At 32.8% G+C, this 17,320-nt stretch overlaps 4 protein-coding genes across 6 annotated transcripts; 2 read left to right on the top strand and 2 right to left on the bottom strand.

The window, feature by feature from the left end:
* The first annotated feature begins 311 nt into the window (after positions 1-311).
* Positions 312-3,364, top strand: LOC111687661 (phospholipase A-2-activating protein). 2 transcript variants are annotated; one of them, XM_023450118.2, is made up of 7 exons: positions 312-1,475; positions 1,545-1,731; positions 1,794-1,996; positions 2,067-2,224; positions 2,282-2,357; positions 2,428-2,570; positions 2,645-3,364. In XM_023450118.2, the coding sequence occupies exons 1-7, from the start codon at positions 451-453 to the stop codon at positions 3,208-3,210; spliced, it is 2,358 nt and encodes a 785-aa protein (XP_023305886.2). In that variant the 5' UTR covers positions 312-450; the 3' UTR covers positions 3,211-3,364. The 2 variants fall into 2 exon arrangements, with proteins under 2 accessions (XP_023305886.2, XP_046812182.1); XM_046956226.1 differs by having other exon boundaries at positions 2,067-2,357.
* A 24-nt stretch (positions 3,365-3,388) lies between these two features.
* Positions 3,389-4,406, bottom strand: LOC111687663. The gene is made up of 2 exons (XM_023450120.2): positions 3,891-4,406; positions 3,389-3,706 (listed from the first exon to the last, which is right to left on the bottom strand). The coding sequence occupies exons 1-2, from the start codon at positions 4,308-4,310 to the stop codon at positions 3,542-3,544; spliced, it is 585 nt and encodes a 194-aa protein (XP_023305888.2). The 5' UTR covers positions 4,311-4,406; the 3' UTR covers positions 3,389-3,541.
* Positions 4,407-4,874: 468 nt separating this feature from the next.
* Positions 4,875-7,037, bottom strand: LOC111687662 (integrator complex subunit 14). Its single transcript, XM_023450119.2, has 2 exons — positions 6,352-7,037; positions 4,875-6,296 (listed from the first exon to the last, which is right to left on the bottom strand). Exons 1-2 carry the CDS (start codon positions 6,902-6,904, stop codon positions 5,041-5,043), a joined length of 1,809 nt encoding a protein of 602 aa, XP_023305887.2. The 5' UTR covers positions 6,905-7,037; the 3' UTR covers positions 4,875-5,040.
* A 728-nt stretch (positions 7,038-7,765) lies between these two features.
* Positions 7,766-17,156, top strand: LOC111687666 (polycomb protein Sfmbt). 2 transcript variants are annotated; one of them, XM_023450122.2, is made up of 10 exons: positions 7,766-8,331; positions 9,456-9,720; positions 10,284-11,235; positions 12,645-13,595; positions 13,662-14,105; positions 14,174-14,423; positions 14,487-14,676; positions 14,749-15,088; positions 15,157-15,581; positions 16,735-17,156. In XM_023450122.2, the coding sequence occupies exons 2-10, from the start codon at positions 9,586-9,588 to the stop codon at positions 17,059-17,061; spliced, it is 4,014 nt and encodes a 1,337-aa protein (XP_023305890.2). In that variant the 5' UTR covers positions 7,766-8,331; positions 9,456-9,585; the 3' UTR covers positions 17,062-17,156. The 2 variants fall into 2 exon arrangements, with proteins under 2 accessions (XP_023305890.2, XP_023305891.2); XM_023450123.2 differs by having other exon boundaries at positions 7,770-8,331; positions 15,157-15,482.
* Positions 17,157-17,320: the final 164 nt, after the last annotated feature.

The following is a 17,320-nucleotide window of genomic DNA, read 5'->3' as shown; positions in this document are numbered from 1 at the left end:
TATGCTTACATTTCTTGCATTGTTGTTTAAGTTTTCCTAAAAAATCAAAGGGGATTAATATTGGATTTCATTTTTATGTTAACGAATCTGATTATTAAAAAGCATATAATTACAAAAAATCCGCTCCTAAAATTACAGTTTTAATTAATTTTTGTTTTTGGTATCCCACTGTGTAGTGTTTCAATACTGCTAAAAATTTTGCAGGGTGTAACGGTCGGTTTTGAGTCGGCTCCGAATTTTTTAGTTCCAGACGCCGTCATCGTCTATATTTGTCGGCGCAGATCTCTTTGCTTGCTGCTGCATCATCTTGCAAAAAGATTTTGTGTTTTTTGTTAAATTTTGCAAATTAAACAAATTGTTTATATTAATTTTTATAACAAAAAATTAAAGATTGTATTATTATTACTTCGACCAGCCGAAAGTTAAGCAATTAATAAAAATTAATTCAAAATGTCTTTTACACTAGACAATTACAAATTAAGCTGTGAGCTTTTAGGTCACAGTATGGATGTACGTTCCATAGCCACCGGAGCTACGCTGGCGGAAGGTGGTCAAATGATTATTTCGGGTTCTAGAGATAAAACGACCAAATTGTGGAAACCTTTAGATGAAGGCTACATTGAAGCGGTTACACTGCAGGATCATAAAAACTTTGTAGCCTGTGTATATTACTGTGAACGTCAACGTTGGTTGTGTACGGGCAGTAATGACGCCACTGTGTGCATATATCAGGAGAATAGCTTATTACCCATTTTAACCTTAAAAGGCCACGAGTCCACAGTCTGCTCCATAGCATCTGGTGTTGAACCTCAGAATCTTATTACCGGCAGTTGGGATAAAACGGCACGTATTTGGTCAATTGATCAAGATGGTGGTATTACTTTTGTAGAACTAAAAGGACATGAAGCCGCCGTTTGGGCAGTGGCTTCAATGCCAGAGAGTAAGAAGTATATAACAGGTTCAGCCGACAAGAATATATTTTACTGGAATATCAAAGGCGAAAAGTTACGTATGCTCAAAGGACACACTGATTGCGTTAGAGGCATATTGCCCCTAAGCAATGGTGGCCTAATATCATGTGCCAATGATGCCATTATACGTGTGTGGAATGAAGATGGTGAATGTGTACAGCAAATGAGTGGTCATACCAATTATATTTATGCTGTAGCTCAACAAAAAGCTTTAGCCCAAGAGTGTATTGTATCCTGTGGTGAGGATAGCTCCTTGCGCATGTGGAATATAAATACCGGACAAGAAGTGGGAGCTGCTCTAATACATCCAGCTCAATCTGTGTGGTCTGTAACATGTTTAAGTAATGGTGACATTGCTACGGGCAGCAGTGATGGTGTGGTAAGAGTATTTACCAAAGATCCTCAGCGTATGGCCAGTGAAGCCGTACTAAATGCCTATCAATTGGCTGTGGAAACTAGAAAGCAGCAAATGTCCGAAGAACTAGGAGGTGTAAAAAAGACTGAGTACATATATTTGTTTTGTTTGTCTTAAGTTTCGTTAAACGGAAATTTTCTAAATTCTTTTTGCAATAGCCTGCCAGGACCGGAAGCTTTACTTACCAATGGCACTCGTGAAGGTCAAACGAAAATGGTTAGACATGCTGATGGTTCGGTTAAATGTTATAATTGGGAATTAGGTAAATGGAATTTAGTAGGTGATGTTACCGGAGCTTCAGGCGGATCTCAAGCTTCTTCGGGTAAATCTTTATACGAGGGCAAAGTATGTTAAATTATTAATATAAAAATAGACGTTTACTTATAAATATTTTTTTGTATCATCAGGAATATGACTATGTATTCTCTGTGGATATATCGGATACAGAGCCTCCCTTAAAATTGCCCTATAATCGTGGTGAAGATCCTTGGCATTCAGCTCAAGCCTTTATACATCGCAACAATTTACCTCAGGTTTATTTAGATCAAGTGGCCAATTTTATTATTAAAAATTCTAATAATGCGCCAGTACAAGTTAACTCTACAACTGGGTATGTGTCTCTTATAAAATATAAATGAAATAATGAAATAATGTTTGAAATTGTTGTTATTAACTTTTAGTGCCTACCACGATCCATTTACTGGTGGCAATCGTTATGTACCCGGTTCGAGCAATAGCAACTTCCAATCAATCGGTAATGCTGATCCATTTACCGGAGGTTCAAGTTACACCACTGCCGCTGCTAATCAACCAAAAGTCGATGTCAATTTTGTTAAAGGTTTACTTTTTATATTTTTGTTTAATAAACTTTATTTTTATTCATATTGTTTTTCAGGCGATAAACATTTTCCCATAAGCACATATTTAACTTTTGATAATTGTGATCCTTCAAAAGTTTTGGAAAAGCTCAAGTTAGTTTTACAAAGAAAAACAACTTAAACATTACAATACAGATAACTTTATAATTAATATATCTTTTAGAGAATTTAACAATAAACTGCCAGCAACCAACGAAAAAGTATCTAATAATCTATTAGAATCTGTAATAAGATTAACCGATGCTGCCCCAGACGTCGATCAAACTGCTATTGAAGCTTTGCAGATACTACTAAGATGGCCTAGTGGTAAGAAATAATAATTCAACACACTTTTTTTTATATATAAATACTCAACAAACAAAAAATCTAATTCTTCACAGAATTACTATTCCCCGTTATCGACATTGTTCGTCTGGCCGTACGCAGTGAAGCAGTGTTTTCTCTCCTAAATTCTATGAATTTTCTAGATGCTTTACTTCAACACTTAACCACTTCAGTTCCCAATCAGTTAATGATTATACGTTGTTTGGCCAATATAATGAAACATGAGGCGGGCAGACAACAGGTTGATAAACGTTTGGCTCCCCTAATTGAACACATTAATGGCATAAAATCAGGAAGCAATAATTTACAAATTGCTATTGCAACATTCTATTTAAATCTAACCACAACTCAGACCACGTCAGTGGCAAATGGTGAAAAGTGTCGCATGGTCACTGAGGGTTTGGTTGAGTTTCTTAAATGGGCCACCGATTTGGAGGCCTGTTATCGTTCCATGCAGGCTATAGGTAATTTAACTACCACACCTTTTGGTCAAGAGGCCTCGGCGTTAGTCATATCAGTAGACTATGTTATGGACAAACTAAGAGAGTTAACGAATACACCACAGGCTGGTGTCTATGCTAAAATCAATTCTGCTGGTACAGCATTATTAGCAGCATTCTAAGGGCTGCCAACTATTTCCATGAAAAGCTTTTTGATATTTTTCATTTTTTTTTTTTCAAATAATCGTTTTATGCCCATATTTAAACATTAACATTATATTATAATCATCTTATTAAATTGGTTTAATTAAATAAAAAAAACAAATAAAAAATACAGATTTCTATTTGCTTTTTTATCTGTTTGTTATTATATGGGGTTTATATTTTTATTAGTTTAATATGTATAATACGTTTAATAATAGCAAGATGAATTTTAAATCTATGATATAATAACTACTTTATATATGTATATATTTATTATATATATTAGAACTTCTATTGGGGGAATGTTTTCTACTTAGGTTCATTGTCCACTTCCATTTTAGAGTTATTATCAGAAGGTTTTCTTTGTCGTATACGTTGTAGTAGCTCCTCCTTCCAGCGTTCTTCGGGTACACCGGCCGCCCATTCAGGCACAGATAAATTGGGTAATTGAAAATTGGCCATGGCATTTAAGATCTGAAAAGGAAATGTTCACAACAGTTTTAACAATCATCTCAAATTGAATAAGAACATTTAAAAAGATTTCGAAATTGACTATTGCCGTGAAACGAACGTTTTAATAGTAAATGTTTGAGCTTTAAAATGATCGTCAAAATAGACCTATAGAGGCTGGTTACCAAAATAAACCACACCCACATACCTGCTGTGTCTTATTGCCATCCAATTCAATTTGTAACTCCTGTGGCCGTGGTTGATTCCAAATTGCTCTTTCGATTTCAACATCGGCTGTTTCTATTTGAGGCATATTGGGATCACCATGCACCACATCCAACTGCTCACCTTCATCCAAGTCCCTATTCTCTTGTATTCTAGTAAATCCTTCTCTATTATGATGTGCATCATTAAGATCGTCGACATCATCGGGAGCATTTACGCGAATATGACCATAATCAATATTATTCTCATCCATTGATAAGGGTTGATAACCATCATAGGCACCTGTATCTTGTATAGATTCATTGTCATCACTATCATCACTGGGTGCGGGAGGATGATGTACAATATGTGTGGTACGTAAATCCTCCTCTCCAGGATCGTTAGGTAATTCAGGTGCTCCCATATTTATATACTTTTTTAGAAAAAGTTAGTTTTTTTTTAAATTTTACGTAGAATTAATCACAGATTGTAAAAGTTTTGTTATGATACTTCTTCGTATTTAAAATTGGCATTCACTGACTAGTGTTAACAGAAGAAAAATAGGTATTGCCAGATTGAATACGTTTTTAAACCGTTAAAGTTATTGTTTGTGTAAATTTAATATTATTGAAGTTCAGTTTTTTTATAAATAAAGTAATTTTTATTTATCTATCCATCTATCTATCTACCTATTAATCTATCTATCTACCTATTTATTTATATATCTATCTATCTATCTATCTATCTATCTATCTATCTATCTATTTATCTATCTATTTATCTATCTATCTATTTATCGATCTATCTGTCTATCTATCTATCTATCTATCTATCTATCTATCTATCTATCTATCTATCTATCTATCTATCTATCGATCGATCTATCTATCTATCTATCTATCTATCTATCTATCTATCTATCTATCTATCTATCTATCTATCTATCTATCTATCTAACTATCTCATATTTATAATAATAGGTACAATATTAGGTTTCTTAATAACTTTATTTTATTTCTACATTCTTAATTAAACTTTAACTACAAGAATCCATCACATTGGACCACTGCATTACTTTTTTAATCTTTCAGTGAAGATAATTAAATATTTACTTAAATCTACATGCTAAAGAAATAATAATAAAATGTGTTAAATTAGTAAACAAAATTGCCCCCGGCAGTTGTGGCCGCCACACCTTGTGCTGTGGGATTTACCGTCTGCACCGGTACAGGAACTATAGATATTTTTAAATCCCTATTAGAAGGTTTCCTCAATTCAATGGATGCATGCTTCAATTGTATCGTACATTCAGGATTAGCATTTACTGCTGCCAAATTAATGGCTTCTTTATCAAACAGTGTAGCCATAGCTTCTAAAAGTTCGACAAAACCTATAGATAAGGCTGCCCGACGTATACGATTTAATTCCTTATAGAAATGTTGAGTCTTCTCGGGCATTTTCTTCGCATGCCTTAATACCTTTTGTATGTCCGACTGTAAACTAATGCGATTTATCCAAACCACACAACTCTGCGAATAGGAACGTTTGTCGGCCTTAACGGGAAAGGCGGCCGTCTCGCCGGGCAATAAATCCTCAGCAAAACCCAACATCTGTAAGTCACCTAACCAAGGTATGACATTATTACCGGGTGGTAAAATATTTAACATTAAGTTGGATTTCTTTTTTGTATCCGCATACGAATAAATGAAACCATACCAATTATCATTGAGCAAAACTAAAGCAGCTAAATTTTCTACTTTTAAAGCACCATGTAGTAGAACACACATGGATTCCTTTTGCATTTCATTTAAGATGGCTGGTGCGGGCGTAGGAGTCTTATCATTTTCTTCATTGGTAGCTTCACCTTCAACCTCGCCCTTTACCTCTTTGGTATAAAAATCTCTGATATCTTGTTCTAATTTTTCAAATTCATAATTGGCATTATTAACATCTAGTTTAGCCGATTTTTCCGTTGATAATTTTGCTGCTGTACCAGACTTGTCGGATGAACGACGACTTGGTTTCTCTCTTTCCACTTTGGGTATAATAAGATGACGACTTAGAGAGGAAGGTGAGCCTATGTCGGTCAAGGCTAAATAACCACAAATTTCTAATTTACTTGCTAAAGTTAAAGGGCTGGCGGTGGATTTAACGTTTTCACTGTTGGGCATTTGGAAAGGCTGTGGAGGAGGCCAAAGTAAGACGGGACATTCCAAGCGAAAGTAACCTCCACATTTGAGAATAACTTCATATGGTTTAAAATTGGTATCACATAACTTTTCAATCATTTCAAACATGGCTGTTCTGCCTAATTCACTTTTATGACCCGGCATTGTAGACTTCTGTTGTTCATTCGTTGCGGACTCATTGCTTTCGCTATCTTTGGGAGCTTTGGTCATATAAAGTTGCCCTGGAAGTATAAACATAATAAATAACAAAATGAGAAGTTTTATTTATTAACATACCTTTAATCCCAGTAAAATCTAACAATTGCTGATAAACGGTAACAGCTCTGGTAAAGTAAGTATCTCCATGCACACCTAAACATATGAAATTCCACTTAACCGGCTTTAAAACTTTTACCCACGAATATTCCGGTTCATGTTCTTTGCCCACATACTGCTGCAGAAATGTTTTCAATGATGTTGAGCCAAAGCCTAAGCCGCAATCAGTAAACACCACAACTTGACATTGAGACTGTGTACCCCAATTGGTGGTAAATATAGTAGCCACACTTTTCATCAACGACATCAGACACAATTTATCACCCGCCTCCACTTTTTTCACGGTCTGTTTAATTTGATCATAATCACGTGTAAAATCTACTTTTAATTCGCACGTACTACTGAAGGTCAACAGGGCAGCAAATTCCAATTTGGAAGTGGCTGCCAAATGTTCCAGCAATTGTGAGATGCCTTTGAGGGCTAATTGATGATAGGTCAACGCATTTTCTTCACTTCGACCGGGTATGGTACGTTGCATTGAGAGTGAGGTATCTAAAGCGATGATAGTAGGCATGATTGAGCACTATTGTAGTTTTATAATGTTAAATTTTTAACAAAAGTTTTTTAATTTAATTTTTTTTTTTGTAAATAAAACAAAATAAATAAAAGTTTCTGCAGCATGAAATGTCAAAACAAATAATAAAATTTTACAAAGATGCCAGATAGTATAACTGTCATGTTTGAACTGCATTATCATCATATGACATAAAGATAAAAATTACAGTTAATTGAGTTAATTACAGTTAATTAAGTTTGCCATAAAATCTTTATATTGGAAAACAATTCGAGGTATCCTATATTGAGTAACAAAACATATTCGTGTAGAATTTTATTTCGGTATCATTATTTAGAAATGCGTTATTTAAGATTAATTTATTTTTAAAAGATAACTTTATATGTGAGCTAAGCTCAATAAATCTGTTTTCGGGAGTATATTTTCTTTTGATTATAATTTTTTTCCTGGCTTGCAACATTATATATCAAATTATTATAATTGAATTATGTTAAATTTAACGTAAATGTAATTAAAAACAAATTACAGTTTTTTCTTATATCATTTGTAATAGAACATATTTTATTATTAACTCTGTATTAACGCTCTAGTGTAGCAACGCCATTATTTGCCCGCCATGGTGAATTCAGATGACAATTTTCTGGTAAACAACGCAATGGTGAGTTAAAGAATTGATAAATAAAGTTACCACATTTTATAATTTAATATAATTAAATTTTAAAATTCTTAAGTATTCTAAAAACTAATTATTTTCATCTAGATTTGATACAAATTTAAATCTTTATATTAAAATTTCTGCAACTGACAAATAGAAATCCTCACCGATTCGTCTTAAAAACAACTACGCCTAGCCACCGAACAAAATGTCAAAGCAGCCGTAATTGAAAATTTCGCCATAATTTGTACAATTGACAGCATACATTATGAAATTAATGTATTTTAATCAAGTTTTCTTTCTATTTTGCCGAATCTTATATATACAGCCGCGATTCCACGGAGGAAATTTAATCCCCCAACAAAACGGAAATGTTTCAATTAAAAAACTAAATTCAGTATTCACTAATGCAAAAATTTCTCTCTCTGAGAGACAATTCCGATTTTTAAAATATTTGCTTAAAAATTCCGCTTTAAAATCACAACGAATTAGTTTTTATTTTGAAAACGTTAAATATTTTTCAACTTAGACGGCTTACAGTTGATTTTAGGCAGCTGCCGAAATTTTTTTGTGTCAGCCGCCATCGTCGTTAATATTTGTCGGCGTAGGACTCTGTTGGCAATTTACTCTTGCTTTTTTGTATTCTCGGGTTATAAAAAATTTTCAAAAGTATTTTTTCCCATAAAATTCTTATTAAAATTAATAAAAACTCTTAAAACATGTAAACAAAAGTGTAATTTAAAAGATTTTGTATAGTTTTAAAGTGAAATTGGTGAGTAAAGTGTTGTAAAAACGCTGGAAAAGAATTTGTTTTCGTATGGTCGAAATGGTGTCTGTCGTTTTGTTCAATTGTGTCGTTGCAAATGTGTGAATTTTTTTCCTGTTGAGGTATACAACCAACATACACGAGTGTTCTGTGGTTAAATGTTTTCTTTTTTTTTGGGCAAAAACGAATATGAATATGTTAAGTATGTGCTGCGGGCAAATTTCGTTTATGGAAATTTCTTTAAGAATTAAAATACATGATATTAGAATGTTAATAAACTAATAGCAAATAGTAAATAAATCATAAATAAGTGGTATGTCAAAGTTCATATAAAAATAATGGAAAAAATCTAAAATTCTAAACGATTGGAAGGAAGTAAAGAAGAAAAATTTGTGTGCAAAAAAAAATATGGACTGTAATGTATATGCATATGTTTGTGCTAAGTTTTCTATAAGTTTTTTTGTTAAGAAAAAGTTTTCAATCTTTTTTAGTGTTTTTTTTAATTAAAATTTTTTGTTTATTCTTTTTTACAACTACATATTTTTTTGCATATCTTTTCTCTTGTTCATTGTTTTTCTTTTTCTCGGTGTCAAAATACAGAGTTGTTATGTTAGGGTTGAGAATTTATTGAGTATATGAGTACTTGGTAGTCAAAGTAATAAAATGTAAATAAAATAATAATTAAAACTTTTTACAAGCTTTTAATATCAATTTTTAGGTTTTTTTAGTCTATGTGAATTTACATTTAAATTTTAACAAAGTTTTACATAATTTTCCTTTGTTTTACTAGACAGAAATAGAAATTTGTAAAATTCAACTGTAGTTAGGTTTAAATTCAGGTCAAATTAAATTTTAGTTTGGTTCTAGTTTAGTTCAATTTAAGCTCTAGTAGAATTCTAACTTAATTGTGATTCAGTTATAGTTCACTTGTATATCTGGTCTAGTTCATTTCTATTGGGTTTTAGTCCTGTTGTAGGAATATTATATACATTTTAGTATTCCGTCATAATTTTGTTAAGGTGTTGCAATAAAAAACATTACATTTTTGTTCTTAACCGAATACAACAAATAATTAGCACAACTAACAATTGATTAATTGGAAACTCTTTCATCTTTTCTTATAATTTCAGATTTATATATTAATAAAAATTAATCCTAAGTTATTATTTATCATTTCCATTTGGTATCTAGTTATTTAAGAATAAATATAAAAAAAAGAAAAATAAATGACAGTTTTTATAGGGGGTAATCTTAAATAAAATGAACCCCTCAGAGTTAAGAATGATGTGGATGAGTCAATACAATCCTGAACGTATTTCTCTTGAGGATGCAACATTTTTTCACCCAACTGTTGGTCTTTCTGTAATGGATGATTTAACACAACAACAAACAATGGTAAGTGTGAAATGTTATTTAATTCTTAATAACTATAAACCCCACTCTTGAAAACTATACTATAACTCTTTAACTTTATAAAAGCATATGCAGTATATAACTAGTTAACGTAGTCTTGTAGTACACTTTTATTCATTTAAAATTTTGTACACTTATTTTTTTATTAATTTATTATTTATTTTATTAATTATTTTATTTTTCAACTTTGCTAAAAATAATAAAAAAAATTGCAAAATATTGTATGTATCATGTATTATAGTTTTTAAAAAAACAACTTTTATTTCAAAATTTTATTTCTCTATGTTTTTTTCTTTTTTTCTTTTCATATTCGGTTCAAAAATACAAATATATCTACGTTTATTTCAACTTGGCTGTTTTATTAATGTATAATAAACAAATATATATTCTTTCCCCCACCAAAAAAACCATAAAAACTTAACCTTATGATTTTCAAATCAATTAAAAACTAACTTAAATACAAATTTCATTAATGTATTGATTGGACTTATTACAAAAAAAAAAAAAAAAATACACACTTTATAATTCTACTACTAAAACTAAAGGATTTAAATCCAATGATGAGTTTAGTTGGGGGGGATTTTAATAATCAGGCTGCAGCTGCAGCCGCTGCAGTAGCAGCTTCAAATGCTTCAGCAGCCGCAGCTGCGGCAGCAGCATGTGCAGCCTCATCAGCTGCTGTTGCTTTGGGTGTACAACCTACAACGCTATTGGCAACAAATGCAAATGACATTTATGGTCTGGCCCATATGGGTGGTTTGCATCAACAACTGTTACAGCAATCGGCAGCAGCAGTTTTTCAAAATTACGCCTCAATGGATGATGATGATGGTACAACAAATCTTAATAATGCCTTAAATGCTGCTGCAGCTGCTGGTGGCATACTGGTCAATAGTAATGGTAAACCAATTACATCAGCACAATTCCTAACAACCGATGATGGGCAACAGCAACATCATCATCAATTACAGCACCAGCAGCAGCAGCAGCAGCAGAATCATCAGCAAATCTATGATCAAATGGATGATGGTTATGAAGATGGTATATCGGGCCTAACGCCCAAACAGGAAATCATTAATATCGATGATTTTGTCATGATGACTGATTCAAATTCATACGATGGCACCGATTTCATTAATAGTGATGATAAATCAACAACTGGTATCGATATTACACAACCGCATGAGGTCGATGATCATGATCTTCTAGTGCCAATGAGTGATGAACATAAAATATTAAGTGAAGCTGCTGCTGCAGCAAATCGTAACCTTTTAGCTGCTGCTCAAGCAGCCTCAACATCCTCGAATTCTTTAACTTCTCGTGGTGGTAGTGGTGGTGTTGGTACAAGTACTCACAGTGGTGGTGGTAATTTACGTTCTCAACGTAAAACTCGTAAAATTGAACCAGTCAATCGTCCTGGTTTAGTATTGAAAACACCAATTGCCTATAAGGGCAACATTGATCCATCTGTTATACCTATACAAAAAGATGGCATGGGTAGGTTTTGTTTGTTTTTTTATTCTTATTTATTAATTTATTTTATTTAATTCAATTCAATTATTTTATTATGTTTGTTTTATTTAATTGTTATACGTATATTTTTAACAAAATATTGTTCCAGTATCTACACACTTTTTATAAAAACACTTTTGAAAATATTAAAAGGAAGTAGTTTTTCAATCTTTGTAAATATATAGTGCTAGAACTTAAGATGTTTGTAAAGATTTGATAGGAATAAGAGTGATTTATAAAATATTACACAATTTGAAGAAAAATTATTTTAGGAAACAAGAATTAAATTTATTAAATTAAAAGACTTATCTGGGAAGAGATTGAAATTAAGCCATTAAGGAATATAACCATTTACTTTAAGTTCAGTTCTAGTCAGTTAAAGTTCTGTTCTAGTACAGTTCTAGTCCAGTTCTACTTCTAGTTCAATACAAGTTTAGTTCAAGTTCAGTTTAAGTTCAGTTCAAGTTCAGTTCAAGTTCAGTTCAAGTTCAGTTCAAGTTCAGTTCTAGTTCAGTTCTAGTTCAATTCTAGTTCAGTTCTAGTTCAGTTTGTGTTCAGTTCTAGTTTAGTTCAAGTTCAGTTCTAGTTCAGTTCAGTTCTAGTTCAGTTCTAGTTCAGTTCTAGTTCGGTTCAAGTTCCGTTCTAGTTCAGTTCTTGTAAAGTTCTAGTTCAGTTTCAGTTCAAGTTCAGTTTAAGTTCAGTTCAAGATTAGTTTAAGTTCAGTTCAAGATTAGTTTATGTTCAGATCAAGTTCAGTTGAAGTTTCTCGTTCAGTTCTAGTTGAATTCTAATTCAGTTCTAGTTCAGTTCTACTTCAGTTCTAGTTCAGTTCTAGTTCAGTTCTAGTTCAGTTCTAGTTCAGTTCTAGTTCAGTTCTAGTTCAGTTCTAGTTCAGTTCTAGTTCAGTTCTAGTTCAGTTCTAGTTCAGTTCTTGTTCAGTTCTAGTTCAGTTCAAGATAAGTTTTAGTTCAGTTCAAGTTCAGTTCAAGATTAGTTTATGTTCAGTTCAAGTTCAGTTTAAGTTCAGTTCAAGATTAGTTTATGTTCAGATCAAGGTTAGTTTAAGTTTCTCGTTCAGTTTCAGTTCTACTTCACTTTTAGTTCAGTTCTAGTTCAATTCTAGTTCAGTTCTAGTTCATTTCCAGTTCAAGTCTAGTTCAGTATTAGTTCACTTCTAGTTAAGTTTTGACAATATTCCTTTTAAAAATACTTTTTAGAATAGGATGGCCCATCTATACGAAGTTCTTTAAATTTATTCTAAATAATACAGGTATATCTTTTCAATGTTTGTGAAGAATTTTTCCAACAATTCACCTAATACGTTGAACTAACAATTAAAACTATTGAAAAAAAAAACATATATGAAAATTTTTTCTAAATCCTTTTTATTTCAGCCGTTTGTGAACGTTGTGGAGCAATAGGTGTAAAACATACGTTTTATACAAAATCTCGGCGTTTCTGTAGTATGGCATGTGCGCGGGGTGAATTGTATTCATTAGTGGTAAATAATAAAACAACAGGAGGTACAAGTCAACAGCAGCAACAAGCGCAACAGCAGCAGCAGCAACAGCAACAAATTGAAAATATGGAAAATAATTTAAATGAAAATCAACTGCAGCAGCAGCAACAAGCACAGCAACAACAACAGCAGCAGCAACAAAATGATATAGAATTAGCACTACGTGTAGCACATATCAAAAATTCAAATTATCGTTTTCGCATAACTGATCAGTCGAAAATAACCCAAATAAACGGTTTTGGAGAACCCATAAATAACAACAATAACTCAGATAATAATCTAATAGCTAATGGTGGTTGTAGTGGTGTTGGTAATGGTGCGAATGCTACAACCCAAACAAATGCCGAAACTTTAGATACAGCAGCGTCAACAAATACAACAACATTAACACTACCGAGTGGTATATATACAACAGACAATCAACAGCTAACAGAAATGACACAAACACCTAAAGCTTTGCGTATGTATCGGGATGTTATGCCTCAGGATGAATTGCCTCAAATACCAAAATATGAACGTCTTCCTTCATCTTGTCCGCAAATGGAGAAAATCATTAGTATACGTAGAAAATTATATGATCCAACACATTCGTATGATTGGACACCACGTTTGGGTCGAGAGGATTTTTATGCGGCGCCTGTAACATGTTTTCACCATGCGCCCGGCTATGATGTTTGGGATAATTTGGGCATTGACATGAAAGTCGAAGTGGAAAATACAGATTGTGATCAGTTGGAGGTGATACAGCCGGGACAAACGCCGCATTCATTTTGGGTAGCCACCATATTGGATATACAGGGATATAAGGCGCTAATGAGATATGAAGGTAATGATTTTTTTTAGTTCAAAAGTAAACATTTTAATTTGACTTAACAATATCTTCCCACAACAGGTTTCGACACTGAAAGTCATGATTTTTGGGTGAATCTATGTAATGCGGAAGTGCATGCGGTTGGTTGGTGTGCGACACGAGGCAAACCACTTATACCTCCACGTTCGATTGAGAATAAATACAAAGATTGGAAAGATTTCTTGGTGAGTCGTCTGTCGGGTGCCAGAACATTACCCTCAAGTTTTTACAATAAAATCAATGAAAGCATGCAGTCACGTTTTCGCCTTGGCCTTAATCTGGAATGTGTGGATAAAGATCGTATATCACAAGTACGTTTAGCGACGGTCACCAAAATTGTAGGCAAACGTTTATTTCTACGATATTTTGATTCCGACGATGGCTTCTGGTGTCACGAAGATTCACCAATTATACATCCTGTGGGATGGGCAACAACGGTGGGTCATAATTTGGCAGCACCACAGGATTATCTAGAAAGAATGTTGGGTATGAAAAGACATTTTGGTGAAATTATAGTTTTAAAATATTATTTATTTCTCTTCGATATATTTTAGCGGGTCGCGAAGCCATGATTGAAGTACATGAAGATGATGCAACTATAGAATTGTTTAAAATGAATTTCACATTCGAAGAATATTTCATTGAAGGCAAAACAAAGACTTTTATTGAAGGCATGAAACTGGAAGCAGTGGATCCTCTGAATCTCTCCTCAATATGTGTGGCCACAGTAATGGCCGTTTTGAAATTTGGTTATATGATGATACGTATTGATTCATATCAACCAGATGCTACAGGTTCCGATTGGTAAGTTGCAACTACTACTACTATGCTAAATGTATAAAAAACAAATGGTTTATTGTTTCTAAGGTTTTGTTACCATGAAAAATCACCGAATATTTTCCCAGTGGGTTTTTGTGCAGCTAATAGTATCACCTTAACCCCGCCCAATGGTTATAATGCGAATAATTTCACCTGGGAAACGTATTTACGTGATACAAATGCCATGCCAGCGGGAGAACATTTGTTTCATCGTGATGTGCCTAATCATGGTTTTGAGGTAATGAAATATTATTTAGCACAAAGGTGATAAGAAAGTTTATTTATTTTTTTATTTTATTTTATTTAATAGGTGGGCATGAGTTTAGAATGTGCTGATCTCATGGATCCTCGTTTGGTGTGCGTGGCCACAGTATCTAGGATAGTGGGACGTCTTTTGAAAATACATTTTGATGGTTGGACTGATGAATATGATCAATGGCTAGATTGTGAATCTGCGGATATTTATCCTGTAGGTTGGTGCGTTCTAGTTAATCATAAATTAGAAGGACCACCAGCGCCATTACCGGCACCCACAAAAGCAGCAGCTAAACCCAAACCTCAGAAGAGACGTAAAAAGAAGGGACCAAACACACCAGCAAATGCTAATAAAAATAATCAAACCTCAACACCTCAAGACACACAACCTCAAGGTATTTTTTTTTTAATTTAAATAAAATTCAAAAATTTTTACTTACTTCCCTTTTGCCAAAAATCACAGTAAAATCTCGTACAATAGCTTTAAAGACAACACCCCATCTGCCTAAGCTTAGCATAAAATTGGAATTGAAACCTGAACATCATAATCCTGCCTTTTATGAAAACACAAACGTTGCACATACAACGGACGTCTTAGCTGACGACGATGACGATGCTGACGATTGTGAAGAATACGATGAAGACAGTAATAGTCTTTTATCGAATCAATCCTCTTGCCTACAAAATGATCCCTTAGTTGCGGGTAATACGTCGGGTACAACGGCTACGACGACACTGTTGGTAAATCCAGCAGCTGCAGCAGCTGTGGCTGCATCTACAAATGATAAAGTACGTAAAACTAACAAATCTAATAAAAAAACTACCGTTAAGAAAACACAATCACCTGCTCCACCAATAGCTACACGTAAAGCTACTAGTTACATTGGGGTAAGTGGTAGTTAAACCCTGTAATAGTGCGTATCTCCTACTCTCTCACTCTCTCTCTTTCTAAAGTGTCATCAATTTGTAAATATTTCCCCAAAAGATTCATTTTATATATTTCTCCCTCCAACATTTCATTCAAATTTATGTTAGATTTTCTTTTGATTTAATCATTTTAATATTATTTTTTTCCTAATGTTGCGAGGAAATTGTAAATGGAAATGTAATTTTTTTTAATTAATTTTTCGTGAAAACCATGCATCGAAAATAACTCGTTCTCGAATACAAGTGTTAGAATTTGTTTCTTAACTTTTAATTTTGAAAACTAAAATATCTAGTTCAGTTCTAAAATAATTCTAGATCTGTTCTAAAATAATTTTAGTTCTGTTCTAGTTCAGTTTAGTTCTGTTCTGGCTCAGTTCTTGTTCAATTGTAGTTCAGTTCTATTTCAGTTCTAGTTCTAGTTCAGTTCTAGTTCAGTTCTAGTTCAGTTCTAGTTCAGTTTTAGTTCAGTTCTAGTTCAGTTCTAGTTCAGTTCTAGTTCAGTTCTAGTTCAGTTCTAGTTCAGTTCTAGTTCAGTTCTAGTTCAGTTCTAGTTCAGTTCTAGTTCAGTTCTAGTTCAGTTCTAGTTCAGTTCTAGTTCAGTTCTAGTTCAGTTCTAGTTCAGTTCTAGTTCAGTTCTAGTTCAGTTCTAGTTCAGTTCTAGTTCAGTTCTAGTTCAGTTCTAGTTCAGTTCTAGTTCAATTCTAGTTCAGTTTTAGTTCAGTTCTAGTTCAGTTCTAGTTTAGTTTATTTTCAGTTCTAGTTCAGTTCTAGTTCAGGTCTAGTTCAGTTCTTGTTCAGTTCTAATTCATTTCCAGTTCAGTTCTAGTTCAACTTCAAGTTCTGTTGATGTTTTTTTTTAGTTTTGTTCTTCTACGTTTCTAGTTATGGTTGGCATCAGCGATTATTCATATTTCAACATTAATTTTAGCGTTCATTAATCGTTTTTTCTTTGTTAAATATTTATGTTTTTAACGCACTGTTATTGGATCATTACCACCACCAATCACTTCCCCATCATCTTTAATTCTAGTCATTTATATAAGATCAATTTTATTTTCACCTAATAACCATCTTATTTTCATTCCAAATCTTCATACAACATCTATTCTTTTAGAATTCCTCCGTTAGCAGTACTAAATATATACCACGTTTAAGTGATTGTACGGATAGTGATAATATTGCTGAACTTATGCCAGATACTTGGAATGTCTATGATGTTTCACAATTTCTACGCGTTAACGACTGTACGGCACATTGTGATACGTTAAGTCGTAATAAAATCGATGGTAAACGTTTGTTGCAATTATCAAAAGATGAAATTATTACCCTATTGGGTATGAAAGTTGGTCCAGCATTGAAAATCTACGATTTAATACAACAACTCAAGTGTAAAGTGAATCCTGGAAAATCGCGTATGCATAAAAATAATAAATATTTATAGTCTATAGAGCAGAGCAATTATAATAATAATAACAATAATAATATTATAAATACCACAACAACTGCAGCAGCAACTACAAATACAACAAACACAACAATGATTAAACTTAATTGGAAATTGTTTATAAAATAGATTGTTACAAAATATTTGCTTTTTTAAATATATTATATATATATACATATATATTAATATAAAATATACATACATATTATTTTTTCTAATTTAAGTTAATTATAATGTTAAATTAAGTTTATATTTT

The sequence above is a fragment of the Lucilia cuprina genome, chromosome 2 (genome assembly GCF_022045245.1).
Source record: "Lucilia cuprina isolate Lc7/37 chromosome 2, ASM2204524v1, whole genome shotgun sequence".
Classification (NCBI taxonomy): domain Eukaryota; kingdom Metazoa; phylum Arthropoda; class Insecta; order Diptera; family Calliphoridae; genus Lucilia; species Lucilia cuprina.
Note: the sequence above shows the minus strand (reverse complement) of the source record. Positions and strands in the feature narration are given on the sequence as shown.

Coding starts and splice junctions, on each gene's coding strand:
- LOC111687661 (XM_046956226.1), top strand. CDS start 451: ATGTCTTTTACACTAGACAATTACAAATTAAGCTGTGAGCTTTTAGGT. Junction 1,732..1,793: donor AATCTTTATACGAGGGCAAA/GTATGTTAAATT, acceptor TTGTATCATCAG/GAATATGACTATGTATTCTC. Junction 2,358..2,427: donor AAAGTTTTGGAAAAGCTCAA/GTTAGTTTTACA, acceptor TATATCTTTTAG/AGAATTTAACAATAAACTGC.
- LOC111687663 (XM_023450120.2), bottom strand. CDS start 4,310: ATGGGAGCACCTGAATTACCTAACGATCCTGGAGAGGAGGATTTACGT. Junction 3,707..3,890: donor ATGGCAATAAGACACAGCAG/GTATGTGGGTGT, acceptor TTTCCTTTTCAG/ATCTTAAATGCCATGGCCAA.
- LOC111687662 (XM_023450119.2), bottom strand. CDS start 6,904: ATGCCTACTATCATCGCTTTAGATACCTCACTCTCAATGCAACGTACC. Junction 6,297..6,351: donor AGATTTTACTGGGATTAAAG/GTATGTTAATAA, acceptor TTATACTTCCAG/GGCAACTTTATATGACCAAA.
- LOC111687666 (XM_023450122.2), top strand. CDS start 9,586: ATGAACCCCTCAGAGTTAAGAATGATGTGGATGAGTCAATACAATCCT. Junction 9,721..10,283: donor TAACACAACAACAAACAATG/GTAAGTGTGAAA, acceptor CTAAAACTAAAG/GATTTAAATCCAATGATGAG. Junction 14,424..14,486: donor GATGCTACAGGTTCCGATTG/GTAAGTTGCAAC, acceptor ATTGTTTCTAAG/GTTTTGTTACCATGAAAAAT.